The sequence below is a fragment of the Eptatretus burgeri genome, chromosome 9 (assembly GCF_056783735.1).
Source record: "Eptatretus burgeri isolate ZD-2024b chromosome 9, Ebu_testis_v1, whole genome shotgun sequence".
NCBI lineage: Eukaryota > Metazoa > Chordata > Myxini > Myxiniformes > Myxinidae > Eptatretus > Eptatretus burgeri.
The window spans coordinates 31,651,519-31,673,861 of record NC_140969.1 but is presented as its reverse complement, the minus strand read 5'-3'; the positions used below and the strand labels follow the sequence as shown (position 1 = coordinate 31,673,861).

The window sequence follows — 22,343 nt, the reverse complement described above, 5'->3', positions numbered from 1 at the left end:
TTGGTGGAGATCGTTGAATGCTTTGCCATTAGTGCTTTCCCCCTCCATTCACGTGAAATTAAAGATTCTCTTTCGATGTACTTTGCCCGAGTGGACAACTGAATTCTTGAGATCCATCACAGAACGAACGAACGAACACACACACACACACACACACACACACACACACACACACACACACACACACACACACACACACACACACACACACACACACACACACACACGAACACACACACGAACACACGAACACACACACACGAGCACACACACACGATCACACACACACACACACACACACACACACACACACACACACACACACACACACACACACACACACACACACGAACACACACACACACGAACACACACACACACACACGAACACACACACACACACACACGAACACACACACGAACACACACACACGAACACACACACACACACACACACATACGAAGGTAGATACTTTAAGACCTGGGAGGGCTCTGTTCCACCTCGTGAAACCCGCATATCATATGGAGATAACCACAACACAACACACTCTCTCTGAAAAGGTTTTCAGAAATCCGTATTTTTATCTGTAAAAAAATTTCCCATCACCTGTACCGCAAGGTTTCAGCATGGGGGTTTTCACGCACTTTGCTGACTCTGGATTTATCGCCGTGATTGGTGTACGTGTCGTCGTCGTCATGGTGATGGGGGTGATAGACAGGTTTACCCGCCTCTCGGACCTCGCCTCGTTTATTCATGAGATGCACACCTGTTCCCACCCCCAACGCTAATAACGCGGCGAGGGTGTGTGTGCCTGGTGAGCGCTTCGTCGGCATCGACGCTGAAGGACGAGACCTTGCGTTCTCGGGGTCGGGGGGGCCATACTTACCTCGCGCACACAAAATGGGCAACTGCGTGATCCGTGACGACTTTGAATGGGTGTACACGGACCAGCCACACACACAGCGTCGTCGGGAGATTCTTGGTGAGAGCAATTAAAGTTGTTTAAAAAAAAAAAAAAAAGAAGTACGACCCAGGTAAGTCCGTGGAAATCCGACACCTGGCACTTCATTAGCAATTGATACACCTGTTACAAAATGTTTCATCCGACTTTTCGTTTCTGTCTCTGTCTCTGTCTCTCCACTCCTCAAGTGCCCTTTCCTTTTATCCAAGTCCTTTCGTGAATACCTGTTGTCTCCGCCACAACTCACAAACTCCTCTCCTTCCTCTCCCCTCTTCCTTTTTCTCACTTTTCGCTTTTGGTTCAATGCCTCCCGTATGTACGTAATAAATTAACAGCGTGTTTGTACGGTCGTCGTGTTTTAAAGTACGATCGTTCCTCGTTAAGCATTTCTACCATGCTTTTTGTAGTCATATAACACCCTTCTACCTGTCTACCTGCCCCGACCAACGCCAAACACGGGCTGACGATCCAGTGAGGGATACTCAAAATGCTGTTGAAACGAAATGTACTCGCATTGGCCTCCCCCCCCCCAAAAACGCCATTTTTATTATTTTTTAACACTCTGTGACCTTTAATATTATACTTGTAATGACTCGAAATAATATAATTTATGGTGAGAGTTTAAAAAAAAAAAACACATCGTTTGTGTTTTTTTATTTTGGTTGTTTTTTTTTTCAACAGGTGTGAGCACCTTATTCCGAGAACTTTTTGAACGCCCTCACAGCCTCGTTTGAAGTTGTGCAATCCGCAGGATAGGTAATGAGGGCCGTGGTCTGTTAGCCCCACCCCTCTCTCCTCTCCTCGAGTTGTCACTTTATAAATAAAGATAAAAATTAAAGACAGATTTTGAGACATTTTAATTCTTGGAATATCTCATAGGTATTCCCACGTATTCCATCCACCTCCACACGGAGGATGATGGTACATCACGTCGTGGGGAAATACAACCAAAGAAGCCACTGTCGCACTCAATCCTTTGAGTGTTTAACAAGTTAACAAACAGGAACGCAAATGTTGCGAACTAAACAAGGACGTGATTGTATCTCTCCCTGTGAACCAAGATGCACGCTACAGGTGCTGCTTTCAGGTAGAGGGCACTCACTAACTGTTTGCGTGGAAATAGAACTTTCTTTCAGCGGTGGGGGCAGCAAACGGCATTTATTTCCTCGTGTACTCACGTCCAAGGACGCTGGGTTAATGGATAATCTGGCTGACATGAAGCTATGTCACACTCCACCAATGACAAAAACCTGTCTCTGAGGAGGTAAGGCCTCGAGGGTTAAAGTGCAATGGAAACGAGACCTTTATTACCCCGCACACATAGCAAAAAGTGGGGACCCGTAGGAAATTTCTTCACTATGTCTGTGTCTCTACAGATGTCAGTCTATGATCGAGGAACAACTTGATTTCAATTAATTTTATATTTCCAACACGAATCGGAAAACGCACCTGTCGTTTAGCTGTCGGTACTTTGAATTTGGAATATTGTACGGCAACTTGTTCAGAGGTGGGCATGCGTGCAGAGTAGTAAGGTAATTTTTATTTTTTAGTCTATCTCTGACTATCAAACAAAATTAAAAATCGTTCCAAACAGGAAACCTGCTGTTTTTAAGGACGTCATAAAGGAAACAAACAGACATGAAGAATGAATTTAACGTGTTAGATAGGGTGGTGTTAAAGACGCTGCATCAATCGCGGTAAACTCCCCCCCCCCAAAATTGTTTTCTTTCAAATGTTTATTTTATTTCAGTTGACTTGTATAATTGAACACGAGAGCACAAATCACCTTTTTGGACTTTCAAAACCATTCCTTTTAGCATTACTTGGACAAAATATTACGGCATTTTACACCATCACAACCAATCAAAAATCACCATTCACCCTCTCAGATGGAGGGGGAGCACCAACCAGAGACTGACTTGACAAGGCACCACCAGGTCTTTGAAGGAGATGGGCGTTGAGGTTAGGCAGATGTTGTTTTCTGTCTCTCCTGAGAGTGGACACGTGGGTTTTATAGAAAGATCTGAGGTTATCTTTGGTCAGATTTCCCCTCTCAGAAGAGAAGGTTAATTGTTTGAAGGCAACTGCCTCACTACAGGATTCTGTGTATCAGGGGTGAGAGGATAGTTATGATAATTTCAGATGAGATTGTATAAATATGTACAGTACATAAGGGAAAGCAAGCTGTGTGGAAGGATTCCCAGGCAGTATCAATATCAGGAAAGGTGGGAATGAAGAATCAGTCTTGACATGAGAGAGCAGGTTGCAGTCCCTGCCAGTCAGCTTTAATGAACTGCCAGTCTCTGCAGCAGCTCTCAGACAACTCTGAGAGATTGTGACCCACAAGCACATGATCAGATGAACCTATTTGAGCAGAAGAGGAACAGGAGGCATTTGTCAGAAAATTAATCATCACCAAATCCAGAAGTGAGGCCATGCCAATTGGGATAACTCCGGTTTGGAAAGTTCCCTGATTGGATGAGCTCTATGGAGTAACAGAAGTCCTTCACTGCAACGCCATGGCTGGTGGAAATGCTACCAGCACCCAGCCAATTAGCATTGTGACAGTTGACAGCTCATATGGGGAAAAGAAAGAGTTGGGATGGGTGGTTATAAAAATCCATATTATTGTCTGAGAGAGAGAGATGTATGTAGATGGAATCATCCCTGTTAGGTGGATGTAACAGCACGCAGACAATCGGGAGTTGATTGTGGAAGGGAAAGCGCAGTGAAGGTACTCCTGGGAGTTATGGGGGGAGCAGCACATGGAGAGTGGGAAATGAAGTTTTTGACATAAAGTGCAACTCTTTGATTGCTATTTGAAACATGCTTAGTTTTTTGTTTGTTTGTTTTTTCGATCTGTCATTCCGAACCTGTTTTATCCACTTTGAAACCTCCATTTAAATCAAACTGGTTTTCCAGCAATACTCTGTACCCATACCTGTCAGTTTACCTAGCACGTTACTGATCTGATGCCACACCCATCGCGAGCACCACACCCGAGATTTTCAGAGTGTAACAGATAGGTATGAAAATGTTTCATTTTTATAGGTTGTAAACATGATCTAATTAGAGCTGAAGCATTCAGTTGCTCTTTATGACACTTTAGTTATGGTTTGCTGATCACTTGGCACAAATTATATTCCAGAAATAACAAGATTTGGAGATTACAAGTTCACTTCTTCAAGGCCATGACTTACCGTTTCATTACTATTACAAAGTTATCTTGTAGGAATAATCGATAAATGATGTCATACACGTGTACATCCAACAAAAGTACTTAATATGCGGTACATACATCGTTCTGGATTAGGACGACTCGGAGGTCGAAGCATCAGCCTTCAGACTTTCCTCATTGGGCACGTGTGTGTGTGTGTGTGTGTGTGTGTGTGTGTGTGTGTGTGTGTGTGTGTGTGTGTGTGTGTGTGTGTGTGTGTGTGTGTGTGTGTGTGTGTGTGTGTGTGTGTGTGTGTGTGTGTGTGTATATATATATTTAACCACTCCCACACTCCTCTAGCTGAATAAGCTGCGTAAAGCAACCCAAGAAGACCTACTCAAGGTAAGTTCTACGCTGTTTGGAACGCTTCCCAGAGTTCCTCAACAACTATAAAGATGTTCGCACATAGTGCACACATGAGAATCCCAAATGCTACACACCCTCTCAGCTACCGGACCCGGTTTCTTCATTTATTGGCGAGTCATCAGCGATAGCATAGACAGCAACGCATCCCAATGAGGATGCCAAGCATGTACCACGTGCAAACGTCAAAAGCAGCAATAACTAAATAAACTAGAATGGGCACTCGGTAGAGCGCATACCTTCGCCTCCGCTACTTTTTTGTTCTTGGCATGAGAGTGGGGGGAACAGAACAGTGAACATTTTGGTGTTGGTTTCATGCAAATCGGTTTTGATTTGACCGTGTTGTGACAAAAACCGCATATTTTGAAAGGTCGTGACCCCACTGACGTTTGACCCCCAAACCGCTAACAAGGGTAATAACGTAATTGTGTCATGTCGCCCATCACAAGATTGGGCAATGAATTCTGAACATTTTGGCATCGGTTGCATGCCAATTAGATCAAAATTGACCGCGCTATGGTAAAAATACGAATTTGACCTTTCCGTGACTTTGACCTTGACCTTTGACCTGATCGCTCCCAACATCTAATCAAATGTTCCTGTGATAATAACCCATCATCCCACCAAATTTCAAGCGATTTGGTTTAATACTTTCTGAGTTATGTGAATAACACACACACACACATACACACACACATACACACACACACACACACACACACACACACACACACACACACACACACACACACACACACACACATACACACACACATACACATACACATACACATACACATACACATACACATACACATACACATACACATACACATACACATACACATACACATACACATACACATACACATACACATACACATACACATACACATACACATACACATACACATACACATACACATACACATACACATACACATACACATACACATACACATACACATACACATACACATACAAATACACAGCGACCAATACATAACCTTTCGCAGAATGTGAAGGTAATAAAGACCCACCCACATCTCTCACCTGTGAATGGAGGGAATAGCCAATCAGCATGTGTGGGATGGATCAATCATTTATATAATCCTAGACACCTGGGTGTAGTTGATTAGGTGAGAGCTGAGTGGCTATTCCCTCCATTCACAGGTGAGAAATGTGGGTGAGTCTTTATATATATATATATATATATATATATATATATATATATATATATATATATATATATATTGTTGGGGGTCGGGGTAAGAAGACCTGTGGGGGGGGGGGGAGCTATCTCGGGTTCCCACCAGACTCCCTGGAATCACAGGCCATCGCACACGGATAACTCTGTGACGAGGCGGGTCGCAAACCGACCGTGAACGCCAATAACTCAACCATGTGACTTAGGGTCCTCCGTCTAAATCGGTTACCGAATTATAATCACGTGACCTAGTTACCGGGGGACACGCCCTCGGTACGCCTTGTCTGAACCGGGTCACCTTACCTGGTCAGATGCAGCCGAGCGACACTGCCAAGGACGTACCGTCTAAAAGGAATGGATCGTTGGGAATAAAGTCCCAGCTAGGCTAGGATACAGACCATGCTGGATCAATGAAAGAAAAGCCAAAAATGAGCTGGGAACATTTCTACGTAAGCATTTATTAACAGGTAGGTGAGGAAAAATATGTGGCACAATGAGTATAGTTTATTGTCGTGTGTAAAGCAGGGATAAAAAGAAATATGAGGTGCGTCAACAAAACAAGCAACTTACTAAAGCAGACACAGAGCATACCTATACCAATATATCTTCTGCAATCTTAACTTAAAGCTAGGACTGGCGCCATTACATACACACACACAAACACAAACAAAACCCAATAAAGGGGAGTTAATTAGAAGAAAGGAGAGGAGATGAGGCTAACAATCTCGTGATACCTTGCACGGTTGACTTACCGTGCCGCCCAGTACGTTTTAGGAGGACGCTCTGTTGAATAGTCCCTCCTTGGTAGTTGGCGCGTCGTCTCCTGCTTGGCTACGGTGCTGGTGCAGTGTCTGCGCTGATCCAGAGAATGGGCGAGATGGTCAGGTGTAAGGGGAGGACTCTTGGTGGAGCCAGTGGCGAGTGGGTTATCCAGCGGCGAGAGGAAGCCGGAATCAGGTGGGTGGGTGGAGCCAGCGACGAGGGGCAGGCGGAGAAGGCTGAGATCAAGAGTGGGTGGGCGGAGTGGCAGACGGGACTTGCGGAGCAGCAGGCGTATGCAGAGATCGACCCAAGGCCAGACAAAGAGGATGAAGATGACCATGACTAACAGCTTCGCGATATGTCCTTTATAGGCCCTGCGGTGCAGGGTTGGGCGCCGCCCTGAAGTGATGTGTCATCACCCGAATAGGGTGCTCCCATTGGGTCCCGGCCACCACACGGCCCGGCTGCCATGGCCGGAAGTGGCCTCATTGGTGCATCCGGTGAGACATCGCTGGGCTGTGGAATTGTCTCGCTCCGAACCCCACGATATGAATTGCCTTGCACCAAACTCCCGGGCCGTGCTCCAGCAACTGGTCGAGGGCCGCGTCGGCCCCGCATGCCCGCTCTGGCACCCACTGCCATTAGCACTGATCAATGCGCTTGCTTCATTCGGACGCCATGCGGCCTGAGCGATCCGGGCCGTACAGCATGCCTCTGCTTGGTGGCGGCTGCATCGAGGCAGAGGTGCGGGAGGATGTCTGCTGTCCGTGGGAGGCATTGGTGGTCGCGGTGGTGAGCGAAGATCGGCGGTACGACGCCGTTGTGAACCAACGCGCAGACCCGAACAAAGAGGTGCACTATTCGTTCCCCATACTGTGCGATGGTAAATGCCATTGTAATCAGCGTGTAGACCTGAATGAAGAGGTGCGCTATTCGTGCCCCGTACTGTGCGATGATAAATATCACGGGGCTGCGTGCGGGTCCGCTATCGTGCATGTCATTATTTATCATGGTGGTGATCCTCACAGGCGGCTGCCTGAGTGCGGTGCCGGCCCTGATCTGTCATGGATTGGATATAATTAGGGTTGAAAAGAGCACACTGCGTACGTCCTGGACAGCGTTGGGATTTATTGTATGGTTCTACTATCCCATTTGACACCGTATCTTGCAGCGGCGGGTTTTTCCATTGTGTGATTGCTGCTTATTTTGGCCTCCGCGAGGACGCATTGTTATAGTGGTGGGTGTTGCGGTTTTCACAGGTGGCCGTCTGGGTGCGGTGCCTGCTTTAATTTACTTCAGGAATAAGAGGAAAAGAGTTGGAATGAAGACAGATATATGATCAGACCTAACTATGAGATCCACACAATGCATTTCATCCCGTTTGACCCATTAGACATGAGGGAAAGGTCTAACTGTACGTATATGAATAAAATAACTGCCTGGGAATCACTGTACGATGGGTGCCATTGCTTTTGAAGCATGCGGTTTCCAGAACCGCAGATATATATATATATATATATATATATATATATATATATATATATATATATATATATATATATATATATATATATATATATATATATATATATATATATATATATATATATATATTACATCCTATAATATAGTCCTGGATGAAAGGGAAGGGGAGGGGAGGTCCTGATATGGAAAACATAATTTGCTTTCAATTGTTTGTTTGTTTTTCCTTGAGTTCAAAGCAAGCATTTGGTCCAGTACTGCTGTGCCAATCTTATAGAAGTCCTTGCCCTGCTCAAACATGGCTCTTATTCACAGACGCTTTCATCTTTTATCCTCTTCCTAACAAAAATGCATTGTTTGCTGTCATGTGAACTTTTCATTTGGAAAAAAGTCAAGCATCATGGGCAGACTCACCTTTGCTACAGATTTGTCCAATCTTACTACATTAAATAATGCAATTATCTCTATGTGCTGTATGTCTGTCTGTCTGTCTGTCACATAAATATGTGAGTGTTGTACATCTGAAAATCTTAGGAAAAAAAAAAAAAAAAAAGAAGCAGGGCAAGCCCGATCTCTAGCAAATTTTGCATACATGTTCGTAGTACCCAGGGTGACCCCTGCCCACCTCCAAGGGAGGCGATGACGACGACGATGAGCCAAAGCCATACAGAAAAGGAGCGGGCGTTTCTAGTTGCCCTAAAGACCTAAAACAACCACGTGCAGGAGAGGAGCGAGGTCTCTTTTTAACTCTTGAACATAATATTCTTTTTGTTGCATCTATAATCCTAGCCTGTGAATATGTGACTTGATATTAGATGATCTCGTGGTTCCTTTCCTGATTTTATTTTATACATGATGATTATGCTTTTGTTAATGTGAAAATATACCTTGTATAACATGAATATATATATATATATATATATATATATATATATATATATATATATATATATATATATATATATATATATATATATATATATATACCTTTGGACTCAAACAATAATTCAATGGCTCTGTGGACAACTGAAGTTTTTTTTTTTTTTTTTTGTTTTTTTTAACATGTTCTGGTATAATTAAGAGGAAAAGTTAACTCTCCTTTATCTTACGAATTGGTTCTGCCTTCTCACTGATATAATACAAGCTGATTAAATAGGTTAATGAAATGTGAATACCACACAGGCGTAACGGGCAAACAACCTCGGGTTGCTTGGAAAAAAAAAAAAAGAGTGTTAACGATATCCAGAGTGCTGACCACCCTGGTTGGCTGGTTTGCACTATGTATACAACAATTGATCTACCAATGGAGCACTTGCAGACTTTGGACACGTTTCCATGGCCATTGTGCAAGTACGAAAGCTAAAGTGCAAATATGTGCATGAGCAAAATAATCAATTAATATGTGGTCATTGAGTCAATTTCTAGGATATGAAGCATGAACAAAACATTGAAGAACACCTGCTAACATCGACACAAGCTGTGTATGTTGGAAGTAAAACTTTTCAAATGTACGATTCTTTGCCAATCCAGGAAAATCGAAAATGAAAATAATTATGATAAAATGCAAAAAAAAAAATTGTTGTTTTTTTTTGCAATTAACTGACGGCTTTGGCATGAACCCAACTCTCCTGTTGTTATTCAGAATCTTGCTGTTGTTTGTTGCTTCGCCATGGTGGAGTTTTACCATTTAAGCTGCCACCGATGGGACAGTGGTTGTCGATGGGACAGTGGTTATGGTATGCCTGGTGTTGGCTTAATGGTTAAGGTGGTGGGCTTGGGATCTGAGGATCCTGAGTTCAAATCCCCCCTTGGCTGTTGAATTAATACCAGGTGGGGTTGTCTCTGCCTGTCATCCTTCCAAGGTCGGCAAAATGAGTGCCAGCTTGCTGGTATCCTGTGTTGCAGTGGTGACCTGTCCAGGATTGTACCCTATCGCCAAGGAGACTGCTTAGGCAGCACCAACGCTCTGCACAGAGTATGGTATGGATGGATGGGTTCAGATGAGGGGTATCAATGGTCAGGTCAGGTCAGGTCAGGTATGGGAGCATGCACCAGAGCAGCACGTCGCTGCGTCCACTTTCCGCCGGTACTCCAGGGGCCTCCAACTGGCCATCCCCAAGGCAGATGCTTGGCCCATCCCCATCTCCTTGAGATGCCGATCAACCTGCTGCAACCACGAGGTACGTGATCGGCCCATTGGCCTCCTCCACTCACGAGACTCCCTCACTGAGAGAATCTGGTGAGTAGGATCAGCATCAATGGGATGCGAATCATCTATATTGTGTCTGTGTGCCTGTGTGTTTGTGTGTCTGTGACCACTGTTTCTCGACAACCACTGTCCAATATAATTTAAACTTGCCAGGTATATTGCTGGGGACCTGTGGATGTGCCTTTTCAATGTTTATATTAATCGGACAAGTGTTTCCCAAGTTATGGCCATTTATTTACCAACCAATGACAAGACACGTTGCTGCGGCCATTTATTTACCAACCAATGACAAGACATGTTGCTGCGTAGGCATGGCCAATGGGGAAGAGAACCTCAGCCGCGTTCCCCATTGCGGGTTACAACGTACGGACTTCCGGATAGTGATGACTTGGTGTATTCTAATAATTTCTCGATTTCTTATGCGCATTTAAAGATAAACACAATGCCCCAATCCAGTCGTCATTTACGAGAGCGAAGGAACGGCCTGTGTATTTGTTTGAAAGTTTTTTTTTTTTTTGGTTTGCATGTACGGTCACGCACGTACGGTCATGCACGTATGGCCATGCACGTAGAGGCACGTGAGAGCGAAGGAACGGCCTGTGTGGTTGATTCTGGCAAGCTGTTTTAAAGTTGTTTTTTTTTGCACGTACGGTCACGCACGTACAGGTACGTACTAGTATAAATAAATAACACCTCCAACACTCCTCCAGCCGAAGCTGTTGCTTAAAGCAACACAAGAAGGCCTACATAAGGTAAGTGCCTTGCTGTTTCAAACCCTTCCCAGAGTTCCTCCACAGCTATAAAGATGTTCACGCATCGTACACACATGAGAATCCCAATGCTATACACCCCCTCAATTACTCGACCAGTTTCATCGTTTATTGGCGAATCTTCAGTGACAGCGCAAACAGCAATGCATACCAATGAGGCTCCCAAGAATGTACCACATGCAATCGTCAAAAGCTGTCAATTCTTAAATAATAAAGACTCATCCACATCTCTCACCTGTAAATGGAGGGAATAGCCAATCAGCTCTCACCTAATCAACTACTACCAGGTGGCTAGGATTATATAAATAATTAACACTTCCCACACACCTCCAGCCAAAGCTCTTACCTTGTGTAGGCCTTCTTGGGTTGCTTTAGAGCGCATACCTCCACCACATAATGACCGATACATGAGAACATATTGGGCCCAACACATTTTTGAAATATCATGCTATATATCGTTTTTGGCTCCATCTTTCAATGATGAAGAATCACTTTAAAAATTAAATGATTCTCATATTCAGATCCAGATTCGGATCTTCACCAAAATGGATTCAATTTGTCCTTGCCACACACCCAACCTGTCCACCAAGTTTCATATGAATCCATCCACAACCTTATGAGATATCATGCTATATATTAGTTTGGCACTATCTCTCAATTGTGAAGAATCATTTAAAGAATTATCAGGTCTGGATCCAGATTCGGATCTTCATCAAAATAGATAAATTCTTCCTTGTTACACCCCCAACATCTCCACCAAGTTTCATCCGAATCCGTGCATAACTTTTTGAGATATCACGCTACATATCAGTTTATGTTGAAATTCGTCTATGTTGACCTTTTGGCCTATGTGAACCTCCAAAATAATTGTCTAGTTGAATTCAGTGACCTGAAATATAAATCCTCTTCAAATTTCAAGTCAATCAGATGAAATTTGAGGATTTCAGAAATCTCACTGAAGTTGTTGACCTTTTGACCTCAAACAAAAGTCTTCTTCTTTCTGACAAACTCTCCCATGTGGTGAAATTTCGTGACGATCACTTTAAATTTGTGATCTGTAGGCAATAGAGAGACAAACAGACAGACAATAACAAAATCGACTGACCAATATACTTGAAAAATTTTCGGTTTTGCAAGTAATCATTGACAAAGTAAATGAGGGTCTGGGGGGCTATCCCACCTGGGTGGATACCAAATGCAATGGCAGGTATAGGAATCGGGATTTTGTAAGCGCCAGGGTGGTAGTTTGGCTGAGGAAGTGCAAAAGTTGGAAACTCGTGTAACAGAACAAGAGCGGGTGTTAGCTGATAAAGGCTTGAGGGAGCCACAATTGAATGGGGAAAGGATTGATTACATGTTACAGGAGCAGCTGAATTCTTGGGATAATACCATTAAAGGAGAGGTGATACAAGCAAAACTTTCTGTTGGTCACACTGGTGACGTTTATGGTTCTGTTGAGACCATGCTTGGGCTGATTGATGCGTACAAAGCAATGGTGAGTTGAACTGGACTTGCTGAACTTTGACATTGGGGATGTTACTGAAATGGGTCGAGCAGATTTGGCAGAGCTAATGTTTGAACTATTTGCAGAACATGTAGTAGAGGACAGCGACAGTGACGTTGACATGCCAAATACCGAGCAAGGGGCTGATTCTAAAACGATCAAAAGTGAGCTTGCTGATGTAAACTCTGGAGAAAGAATTGCCCAATTTGAAAAAAATGCAAGGCGGTTTAACAGGCACAGATGGACCTCGAGAGGAAGAGCACAGGATGCTTGTCAAATGGACAAGTGGGAAAGTGATGTTTTCGAAAGGAATTTGCAGAACCAATCCCAGAGTTCAGATTTGGATAGTGGTTGTGAAGGCCAATTATTCGCCGTTTACGAATCATGTGGTTGTGATGCAGATGGTGCAGCTGTTCTTGAAAGTGGATTTACAGAGGTGCTTGTTGATGATTGTACGGTTGGGGGTGACATTGGATACTGTGAAGGAAGATGAAATTGAAGTCGTGAAGGTGCTGGAGGAGAAAAGTGATCTTCCTGAACTTGGTACTTACAGGAAGGCAAGTCTTGAAGTTTGTTTTGTTGAGCCAATGTTGGAACAATCCCAGGAAGGATGTGTTGAGGAGAAGAGTTGCAGCAGCTGTGGCTTCCTGTTGGTGGAGCAGGAGGCTCATCTTGAATCAAACCAGGGTGAGTTAAGTGCAGGCTTTGAAGAGAAACTGCTCCCACTTGGTATCAATTTCGAGGATTCTGGTGATGAAGATGATGCTAAGCATTTTTCATTGGATGAACTTGCAGTAGCTAATGTACCCCAGAATCCCTCCAGATGTCAGTCCCATAGATTCTTCAGCAAGGGATAATGAGGAGAAACAGGTGGATGAACTTCATGATGAAGGTGAATTACCAAATACTGGACTTGTTGGCAATGAGACCCGTGCTGAACTTTATGAAGGACTTTGTCAGTCTTCTTTCAATCCAGTGGTTGAAAAAGATGCTCCAGAGATTGTGCCACTTGAGAAGCAGTTTGAGGTTGAGGAATGTGTCATGGGGAGTGAACCATTGGATAATGATTGTTGGATGGGAGGCAAGAACGAGATGAATGAGGAAGATGAGCTTTGTAAGGAATCTCTTTGAGGTGAACACTTGCCAGGAGATCAGGACATTGCATACTGAATTGCAGTCCTTCAAGAGCGAAACCCAGAAAGTGGTGAAAAGTCTTCGGGAGAGAGTGCGTGAGCTCGAAGCTGAGTTGGACAGCGATTGTAGCTGTCAGGAGCATGTGCAGGCTGATGCTCTAGCCCTGCAAGCTGAATTGGATGGGCTGTGCCTGCAGCAAGCCAAACCAGCACAGCAAGGGCTTTTGAGAATTGAGAAGAAAGTGCGGGCAAGTAAACCGTGATATGGGAAGATGAAAGAGAAGCATAAAGAGCTGCATGAGGTCAACACACATCTCAATTCACTCATACTCTCATTGCAGGCACCTGAGCAGACAAGCGTAACAGCCTAGGGTCAGGTGATGGTGTTTGCGTGAACCATAGTGGCTGTTTGTCTATCGTGGATGGTGGAGTACATTTGTCAGCGTCCATGCGTGCCTGGGAGTTGTTGTTCTCATGCTAGTTGTGGGTCAGCCGGTCATGGCCTTGCTCTGCCCTCGACCTGACAGAACCAAGAGATACAATTTTACCTGGGTCCACTGGGCTGTGGCAATATCTGTGGCCTGGATTTCAGCTGTGGCCACCTTTTTTCTGGGAGTGGATGAGAGAACAATGGGTCCACCAGATCCTGGAGGAAGATGTAGGCTTCTGGGAATAGATGTGAGAACTTTAGGTCTACCAGATCCTGGAGGAGGATGCAGGCATCGATCCTGCTGCCTCTTGCAAGAATATCTGTTGACACAGTTCTTGTGACTGACTGGCCTGATTCTCTGACATCTCATCTTGAAGTCTACAATTGCACCCAAATATTAGCCATGTTGGTCTACAAGATTTTGGAATAATCGGCAAATTTAGAAAGAAAAAAAAAGAAGTGGAATCTAGGGAGATTGAAAGCAACGAATACACAGAGGTGGATTGGAAGGGCGTGAGGAAAGCTACAAGGGGTGGATGACACTCTTGGACCTGACCAATCTACGGCGACCTGTACTTAGGGCAAGGTGCCCTGATGCTTACTGTTCCCAAGGGTTCAGTTTTGCTATAACTTGGGACTAAGGTAATTATTATGAGAGCTGGCGAGAGTGACTCAATGGTCAGTAAATGGATCGGTTTGGAAATCAGAATTGTCTTGTGGTGTTGATGTTTGTTATGTGTGAAGAAATGAATTGCGTTTGGAGAATGAATGTGGATTATAACATGTTAGCAGGTCATGGCAGTATAGGAACATGATCACCATTTTGCATTGCAATGTTTGAGAACTGAATGGCAACAGGGGAGGAAATGGTGTTGGATTGTGTGTGTGTGGGGGGGGGGGTGAGATATGTGGGACCACAGAAATGGATCAAGCTCTGGAGGAGCGGTGACTGCGGCCCTCCCTAAGGTAATTTGTCCTTGGCAGCTGGTGGTGTCTGGAAATGGGGACCCATTGGATGGGCGACCAGCGAGTGGTAAGGTGATCCCTGGTGACCCGGATGAGGCTGGATGGTGAGGAGACTCTCCCCGGTGGGGCGTAGAGCAAAAGATCTGTTTGGTTGTCAAGGATTGAATAGTTGAAGGGGGGGGGAAGAAGTCGTAAGTCAGACGACTTGTTTTGGGACTGTGTGCACCACAACCAGAAGCACCCCTCGCATTTTTGTTGTACGGTACCTCCCTGCTGCCTAATTGCAGATCACTCATGTGTGTCATAACATTTAAGCCAGGGTCGTGTGTGTGTGTGTGTGTGTGTGTGTGTGTGTGTGTGTGTGTGTGTGTGTGTGTGTGTGTGTGTGTGTGTGTGTGTGTGTGTGTGTGTGTGTGTGTGTGTGTGTGTGTGTGTGTGTGTGTGTGTGTGTGTGTGTGTGTGAAGGTTCGCTTGATCTATGCCACTAATGTGTCACTGAGAACAAGGGCTTGTGGAAATTTGGAAGAGGTAAATTGCGATGGCTCTGCAGATACCATTAGGTATTGTGGCATCCACCCGGGAACGCAGTCTTTAGATTATAAAGTTTTGTTGTACAAACATTATAAAGTTTTAGTTAAGGTTTTGTGTTTTCTGGCATTTTCTACCTGCCTCAGGAGTTGGGAGTGAGGAACCAAGAGCTTTGCAAATATTTGAATTGTTGTTTTTAAGGGGTGTAGAATGTTAAGGAGAATAGGTAAATTAGCTCTGGCTCACTTTCCACAGCCCCTCCAAATTTATTTCATAGGCTAATTAGGTGTGAGTCGGTAAGTTGTAAGGCTGGAATGGTAATGCTTGCATTGAACCTTACAGGAGATATGGTTCTGGGAGAAGGCTATGTTTTATTTGTGGGGTAGATAGTGGAATTTCATAGGAAAGATAGGATTGGATAGAGTAGCTTGGTCTGTGGATGTGAAGGAGACATCTCGATGTAAACTAACGAGGGAAACTGTGAGCTTAAGTGTTACATGTCACCACACGGGGGGGGGGGGGGGTGGTGCTGTGTTTAATTAGGGAGCGATTAAGGATAATTTCTCCCAGTATGTGATTGCCCCCCGTGACCTTTTCCTATCTTTTTTGTATTTCAAGACCGGCAATAAAAAGGGATCACATCCTTAAAACAACAATAACCGAGCTGCACGTCCAAGCAGGCAAAAACCCCGCTTCCAGAATGGATGATTGATGGGCGTGACGTTGGAGAAGAGGAGGGAGTGAGGATGGCAGTCAGGGAGTCTCACGAGGTGCGACAAGAAGGCAGGGAGTTCAGTTCGGAGCAGTACGTGAAGGAGGACTGGACCGAAGCGAGTGAGGCAGGATATGGCAGTTGAAAGAGAAGGGCATTATGGTTGGCTTTCCCTCGACACGGTGAAGAAGGCTGCACGATTCTCGTGTTCTTGCTAAGGTGAATTGGCTCGCATGATGGAGCGGCCATTGATTGTTGGCTGGATCATGTGAGACCAGCCTCGAAGCCTTGTGTTGTTCCATCGGTGGAACAGAAGGCGCTATTTTGTAGAGCAGCGGCGTCGGCGAGGGCGATCGACAAAAGTTGCACAGCAGTTTCTGAGCCCTGGCATTGAGTATCGACGCCTGAATTTCCTCCTGTACATTTGCCCGCCCAGAGAGCGGCTGTGTGCCATTTTTGGCGCATTTTCCCATGCAGTGACGAAGCGGTTTGGTGACCTTAAAGCTACCAAAACCCATCCGTGGGCACACAGATATGTGCCGGAATAGTGGGATTTTTCTTTTGTTTTATCTGTCCCCTTGTCTGTGCGGAGACTCCTCAAAATTAGATTTAGTTTTACCTCGCATTCCGTTTTGATTATTACCCTTTGAATTATTACCATTGTAAATATTTGATTTATTTTCATTCAGCCCTGTATTTATCTCAGTTGCTTCTGTCTGTCTAAATGTCGTGGGTTCATGATAAACCCCGTTGTGCTGTGCTTCCGTCCGTTATGTGCATTTGTCACCCTTTCCTTCCCATGCGGGCCATAATCTCCGAGAATCTCGGTTGTTAGCCTCCAAGGGAGAACTGTTTGGCTATCTGTCCAGGTGGGGGCAAAACTCCCTGGACACATTTTCTGGAACTGGAATATCAAAGTTTGCAGATGTGCGGATTACTTTACAAACTCTGTTGTGTTGTGTGTACAGCTGGTGACGTTTTTTTTATTTTATTTTTTTTGTGTGTCCGTTCATTAAGAATAACAATATTTTATTATCAATAACAATATATTAATATCATTATGACTTATATTTGTAATTTTTACATTTCATTGATTTATTTGTGCAGTGGAGATAAATAAAATATTGTTCATTGTTTGTTTTTTTTTCCTCCTCCCACCCCCACCCCTCTCTCTCTCCCTCTGTCCCCTCTTAATAAAAATTCAGCACTCTCCTCCCACACCTCTATTACTCTCTTGGTGTGTGTCTCTCTCTCACACCCTCCCTCCCACAGTGTATAGCAACGTTTGGTGAGGTGTCTCTCTTCACCTCCCCCATTTCTTGCTCTCCACTCCCCCTTCTTCATCCTCTCTGCCTCCCCTCTCCCCTCTCCCCTCTCACACTACACCTGCCTCCTCTTCCTCTCTTTCCCCCCGCCCCCCCCCCCAATTTATTGTCCCTGTCAGTAAAGAGACGGGTTGTATTTGCTAGTTAACCTCCGCCATCGAAGATGGATGGAGATTACTGTTTTCACCCCTTTCTGTCTGTTTGTTTGTTTGTTTGTGAACAGTATTACGGAAAAACTCCTTGACGGATTTCGACGAAACTTGGTGGGGGGGTTAGGTCTGGTCCAAGGATCATGCCATTAGATTTTGGACTGGTCCAAAATCCAATATGGCCGCTATGGCGGCCAATTTGAAAAAGAAAATTTTTTTTTTTGCATTTCTACATGTTTTAAGTGATTTCCAACCCCCCCCCAAAAAAAGAATTGTTAGAGAAAAAAATTTGCAATTTTTTTTTCAACAAAATTTCGATTTTTTTTTTGTTGCATTTCTACATGTTATAAGTGATTTCCAACAAAAAAAAAACATGCCAAAATTATAATTGCGGCTGATTTTGGAACTTCAGGTGGATATACCCACGTAAAATCAATTTGTCTCGAGGAATCTAGTTATGACGAATGAATTGAGTATGTAAAAGTTAAAAGTAAAAGGGAAAGTTGCAAACTATAACTCTGTGAGCACTGTTGACGTCAAATTGAATGAATAGGATATCAGGTTCACTTGAGTGACTTAGCAGTATTGGAGGCAGAGGTTTTGCACTCTACCGAGTGCTCCCCCTCTAGTTTTTAATATCATTATGACTTATATTTGTAATTTTTACATTTCATTGATTTATTTGTGCAGTGGAGATAAATAAAATATTGGCCGGTATTATAATGCCTTTTAAAACACTGTTGTCATGTCGCATAAGTGTTGATGAAAATTTTCAACCAAGTTGAACAAACACAACATGGCTGTCTGAACACAAATCCAAAGTAGATTCCGTTGCAAGCATGCATGTTAGGTTGTGAAGGAATAGCCACCACCAACATGGAGGGTGGGCAGAGGAAATCATATTTGGTGGGGAGGGGGCAGGGAGTTCTTGATTTGCCACCACAAGATTCAGGTTTTCTCCTCCACCGTTTGCACTTTGTCACCTGAACGTAAACCCTAATCCTGTGATGCCTTTTTTTTGGGGGGGGGGGGGGAATGTGATTGGCAATGTAGCAACTGCAACTGTCATGTCACCTCCCATTGATTCACAATGACTGACCTACCTCTCCCCCCCTTCTTTTCCACAGCCAAGTATCCTGAAGTAAAACGCTTGATGACACATGACCCTCAACTAAAATGGACAGTCACAACGATGGTCATGGTTCAGATCCTGGCTTGTTTCCTCGTGCAAGACCTACCATGGAAGTGGGTTATCTTCTGGGCGTACGCTTTTGGAGGTTGCATAAATCATTCGCTTACGCTCGCCATCCATGACATATCGCACAATGTGGCTTTCGGCAACAAGTCAGTTCGATGGAATCGATTTTTCGGAATATTTGTGAACCTGCCTGTCGGCGTGCCCTACTCTGTATCATTCAAGAAGTATCACATTGACCATCACCGTTACCTTGGTGGTGAAGGGCTTGATGTGGACGTGCCAACGGAATTTGAGGGTTGGTTCTTCTGCACTCCTGCACGAAAAATCGTCTGGCTGTTTCTGCAACCACTGTTGTATGCACTTAGGCCTCTGTACGTCAATCCCAAACCAGTGTCTGGCATGGAGATCGCTAATGTTGTTGTACAGATAATCTTTGACTTGACAATCTGTGGCCTCTGGGGTGTGAAGCCGATTGTGTATCTCATTGCGGGCTCCTTGCTCTGCATGGGAATTCATCCCATCTCTGGACACTTCATCGCGGAGCACTACATGTTTCTCAAAGGCTACGAGACATATTCGTACTACGGGCCTCTAAATAGGATCACCTTTAATGTTGGCTATCACATGGAGCACCATGACTTTCCCAGCATACCTGGCAGCAGACTTCCTCTGGTATGAAACCTAGCAATGTTGGTGTATGGTTGGCCTTTCAGGATTACAAATTTACATTTGGGGATTTATTCAATGATTGCTCATTTTATTTTTTGTGGGATTCATGTTACTCTTATCAAAGGGGGGAATTGCATTTAAGTCTGTCTGCACAGAATGTGCTGATGTACAGTTGGCTAGAAACACCACCTTGTGGTGGATGGTAGTACATGTTGTCTTTTATTTATTAATTTTTTTCAACCGAGTACCTCTATAAAGTATGTATAATTATAATGTGAGTATGTCTATACGATATGTTCTATAAAACCAAGCCAAACGAGTCTGGGTGAGGGTATGCAATCTCCGATTGTTCGTTCTCGTTTTGTTTTGTGGGACTGCTCGAGCCTAAACTGATTTTACTTGTGTGTTCGCAAGCAAGATTTTGAAGTGAAGTGTTTGTTTGTGTTAACAGGTACGCAAAATTGCACCTGAATACTACAATAACCTACCTCATCACACGTCTTGGGTGAAAGTTCTCTTCGATTTCGTGTTTGATCCAACAATGGGCCCTTATGCTCGAGTGAAGCGTATCTCCAAGCCCATGAAAGCTGAGTGATTTTTGTTGAGGCAGGTGGGGTTGGACAAGAGTGCAAGATCAGGTTTGGGTGGGGGGAGAGGGGAAGAGGAGGGCTGCTCAAATTTCAATTCCTTGTTGTCGTTGTATTGCCTGCCTAGTTTATGATGGGAAGGAAGACCCCATGAAGTGGGATGGTTTTGCAATTCTCCTAATGAAGGATGCACAGCAGGAGAAATATTACATTCCTACCATATTATTGCTTACACCTGCTGTGAGTCAGTGCTGATGTATTTATTGAGTTGTAAATATTGCCTTTGAATTTCACCAAAGATTTTGTGAATTTTGGTTGTGGAGTGTGTAAAGCCTTGTTGCATGACATCCAATGGTGTGGGTCCAATTTCCATGGCCGCTCGATGGAAATTTTTCTCCCTTTGATGAGTGACCACCCATACAGGAAAAATTATTATCCATGGGATCGCTCACGACTTGTCGTAAACTCAGCAAAACTTGGTGAAGAGTATCAGCCATGACTACCACCAATGTCAATTACACCTTAATTGTAATGAAACCGGGGGTGACAATGATGGGGTAAAATGAAATACAGGGAGTGAAATAACTCTTACATTGGAGCATCTGCTGTGTCTTCCTCTTGCTATCATTCTTCCCCATATCCCTCATTCCTCCAAGTCAACCTCAATTTTGTTCCTCTACCCTGCTTGTTGGTGTGTTTGCACACCCCCCTCCCCCTTCCTACTCTTGTATTCGTTCTGTTACGTCCTGGTCCATTCTGCATTCGATCTCCTCCATGAGCCTTGACTGTATTCAAAAACAAAACACCTTTTGCCAGTTTGGTAACAACTATTCTTCGTGATTTTGTTTTTCTTCAGTCTTTTCACCTGAATTGTATTGGACAGTACAATGTCATGAACGTTCTACAATCTCCAGTCATGCCAATGTTTTTATTTTAAATATGCCTGATCATTTTGGATTTTGTGTTCACAGCAAAATGTTTGGTGTTAATATACTGCATACTAAATGGGATGAGAACGATTTGCCCAATGCAAAATGGCTTTTCATCATCTTCGCTCGGGCCATCTATTTTTAAAAGGCACAATCCGAATGTGCCGAGTTTCATTTCAACCCTTTTGTTACAGCAGACATTAGATCAGTATAACCAGGTCAGAGAACGACATGAGAAGCACCAAGCATCGCAGCTTGTATGAATCGCTTTTATACTCGCTTATCTTCAAACATGATCATTGCAACTTTGCAATGTTGAAAACGTGGCAACTTTTTATTTACGTATTACCTATTTCTCATGTGAAAGTATTTACTCCATCACAAGTTTTCATCCCAGAATCCCTTTCCTGCTCCAACAATCACTCACAAAACTCTTCCATCCCCATGTTCTTGCCTTATAATTGGTCTTATCGATCTGCCTTTCTTAGATTGGAGTTGTTTGTGTGTTTTTACCTGTTGGTTCTTTTTTTTTTTTCTTAATTTGCTATTTTTGGGGAAAAGAAAAATTATTTTGGAATTGTTTGTAGTGTTTTTTCTGTTTACTGTGCATGAAACGTTTTGATTTGTGTTCAATTTGAGTATTGTTCATGTTATTTGGCAACATTGTGTCAACGACACAACTCGACTTGATCCTACGATTAACTTCATTCTACCTGTTTGCCTATTCTTGCATCATTTCACCAAACAATTTGATTTGTATTTTGATTTGTTTGGTGTAATTGATATAAATTAACATTCCTCATGCTATGGCAGCTTTGCTAAACTTCCAAATAAAGTTGACTTTTGTTTGTGGAATGCATACTACTTCCTTTCTGTGATCTACTGCTTGTGTATTGCTTATATCGTTATATTTCAAAAGTACCCATTCTCAGTGACTGGAAAGGTTTCAGTTAATCAATCAATTCAAACTTTCATGGACTTTAAAAAGGTTAATTGTGTGGTGCTCTTGGTTTCACTCAGAGCTTAAGCTCTGCTGAGCTCTTTACACCGCCCACCGTGAAATGGTGGTGCAATATTGGCAGCTAAGGTTTGTTTAAAAAGAAGGAAAAATATAGCTAATTTAAAGTGTTATTTCATGAAGATTTGTGTTAAATATAATTTAATCCAGCTGTTCATGTTTATTTTAAAGACAAGCAAATACAACCAGTCACTTTGACGGGTCAATAAAGTGGGAAGGGGGG

General features: G+C 43.6%; 1 protein-coding gene across 2 annotated transcripts; it reads left to right on the top strand.

The window, feature by feature from the left end:
* Positions 1-763: 763 nt before the first annotated feature.
* LOC147019843 (sphingolipid delta(4)-desaturase/C4-monooxygenase DES2-like) lies at positions 764-21,966 on the top strand. Of its 2 annotated transcripts, none has more exons than XM_085894612.1 (3): positions 764-1,035; positions 18,847-19,589; positions 20,038-21,966. In XM_085894612.1, exons 2-3 carry the CDS (start codon positions 18,873-18,875, stop codon positions 20,179-20,181), a joined length of 861 nt encoding a protein of 286 aa, XP_085750738.1. In that variant the 5' UTR covers positions 764-1,035; positions 18,847-18,872; the 3' UTR covers positions 20,182-21,966. The 2 variants fall into 2 exon arrangements, with proteins under 2 accessions (XP_085750738.1, XP_085750737.1); XM_085894611.1 differs by having other exon boundaries at positions 770-983.
* The last annotated feature ends 377 nt before the right edge of the window (positions 21,967-22,343 follow it).

Coding starts and splice junctions, on each gene's coding strand:
- LOC147019843 (XM_085894611.1), top strand. CDS start 902: ATGGGCAACTGCGTGATCCGTGACGACTTTGAATGGGTGTACACGGAC. Junction 984..18,846: donor GCGTCGTCGGGAGATTCTTG/GTGAGAGCAATT, acceptor TCTTTTCCACAG/CCAAGTATCCTGAAGTAAAA. Junction 19,590..20,037: donor CTGGCAGCAGACTTCCTCTG/GTATGAAACCTA, acceptor TTGTGTTAACAG/GTACGCAAAATTGCACCTGA.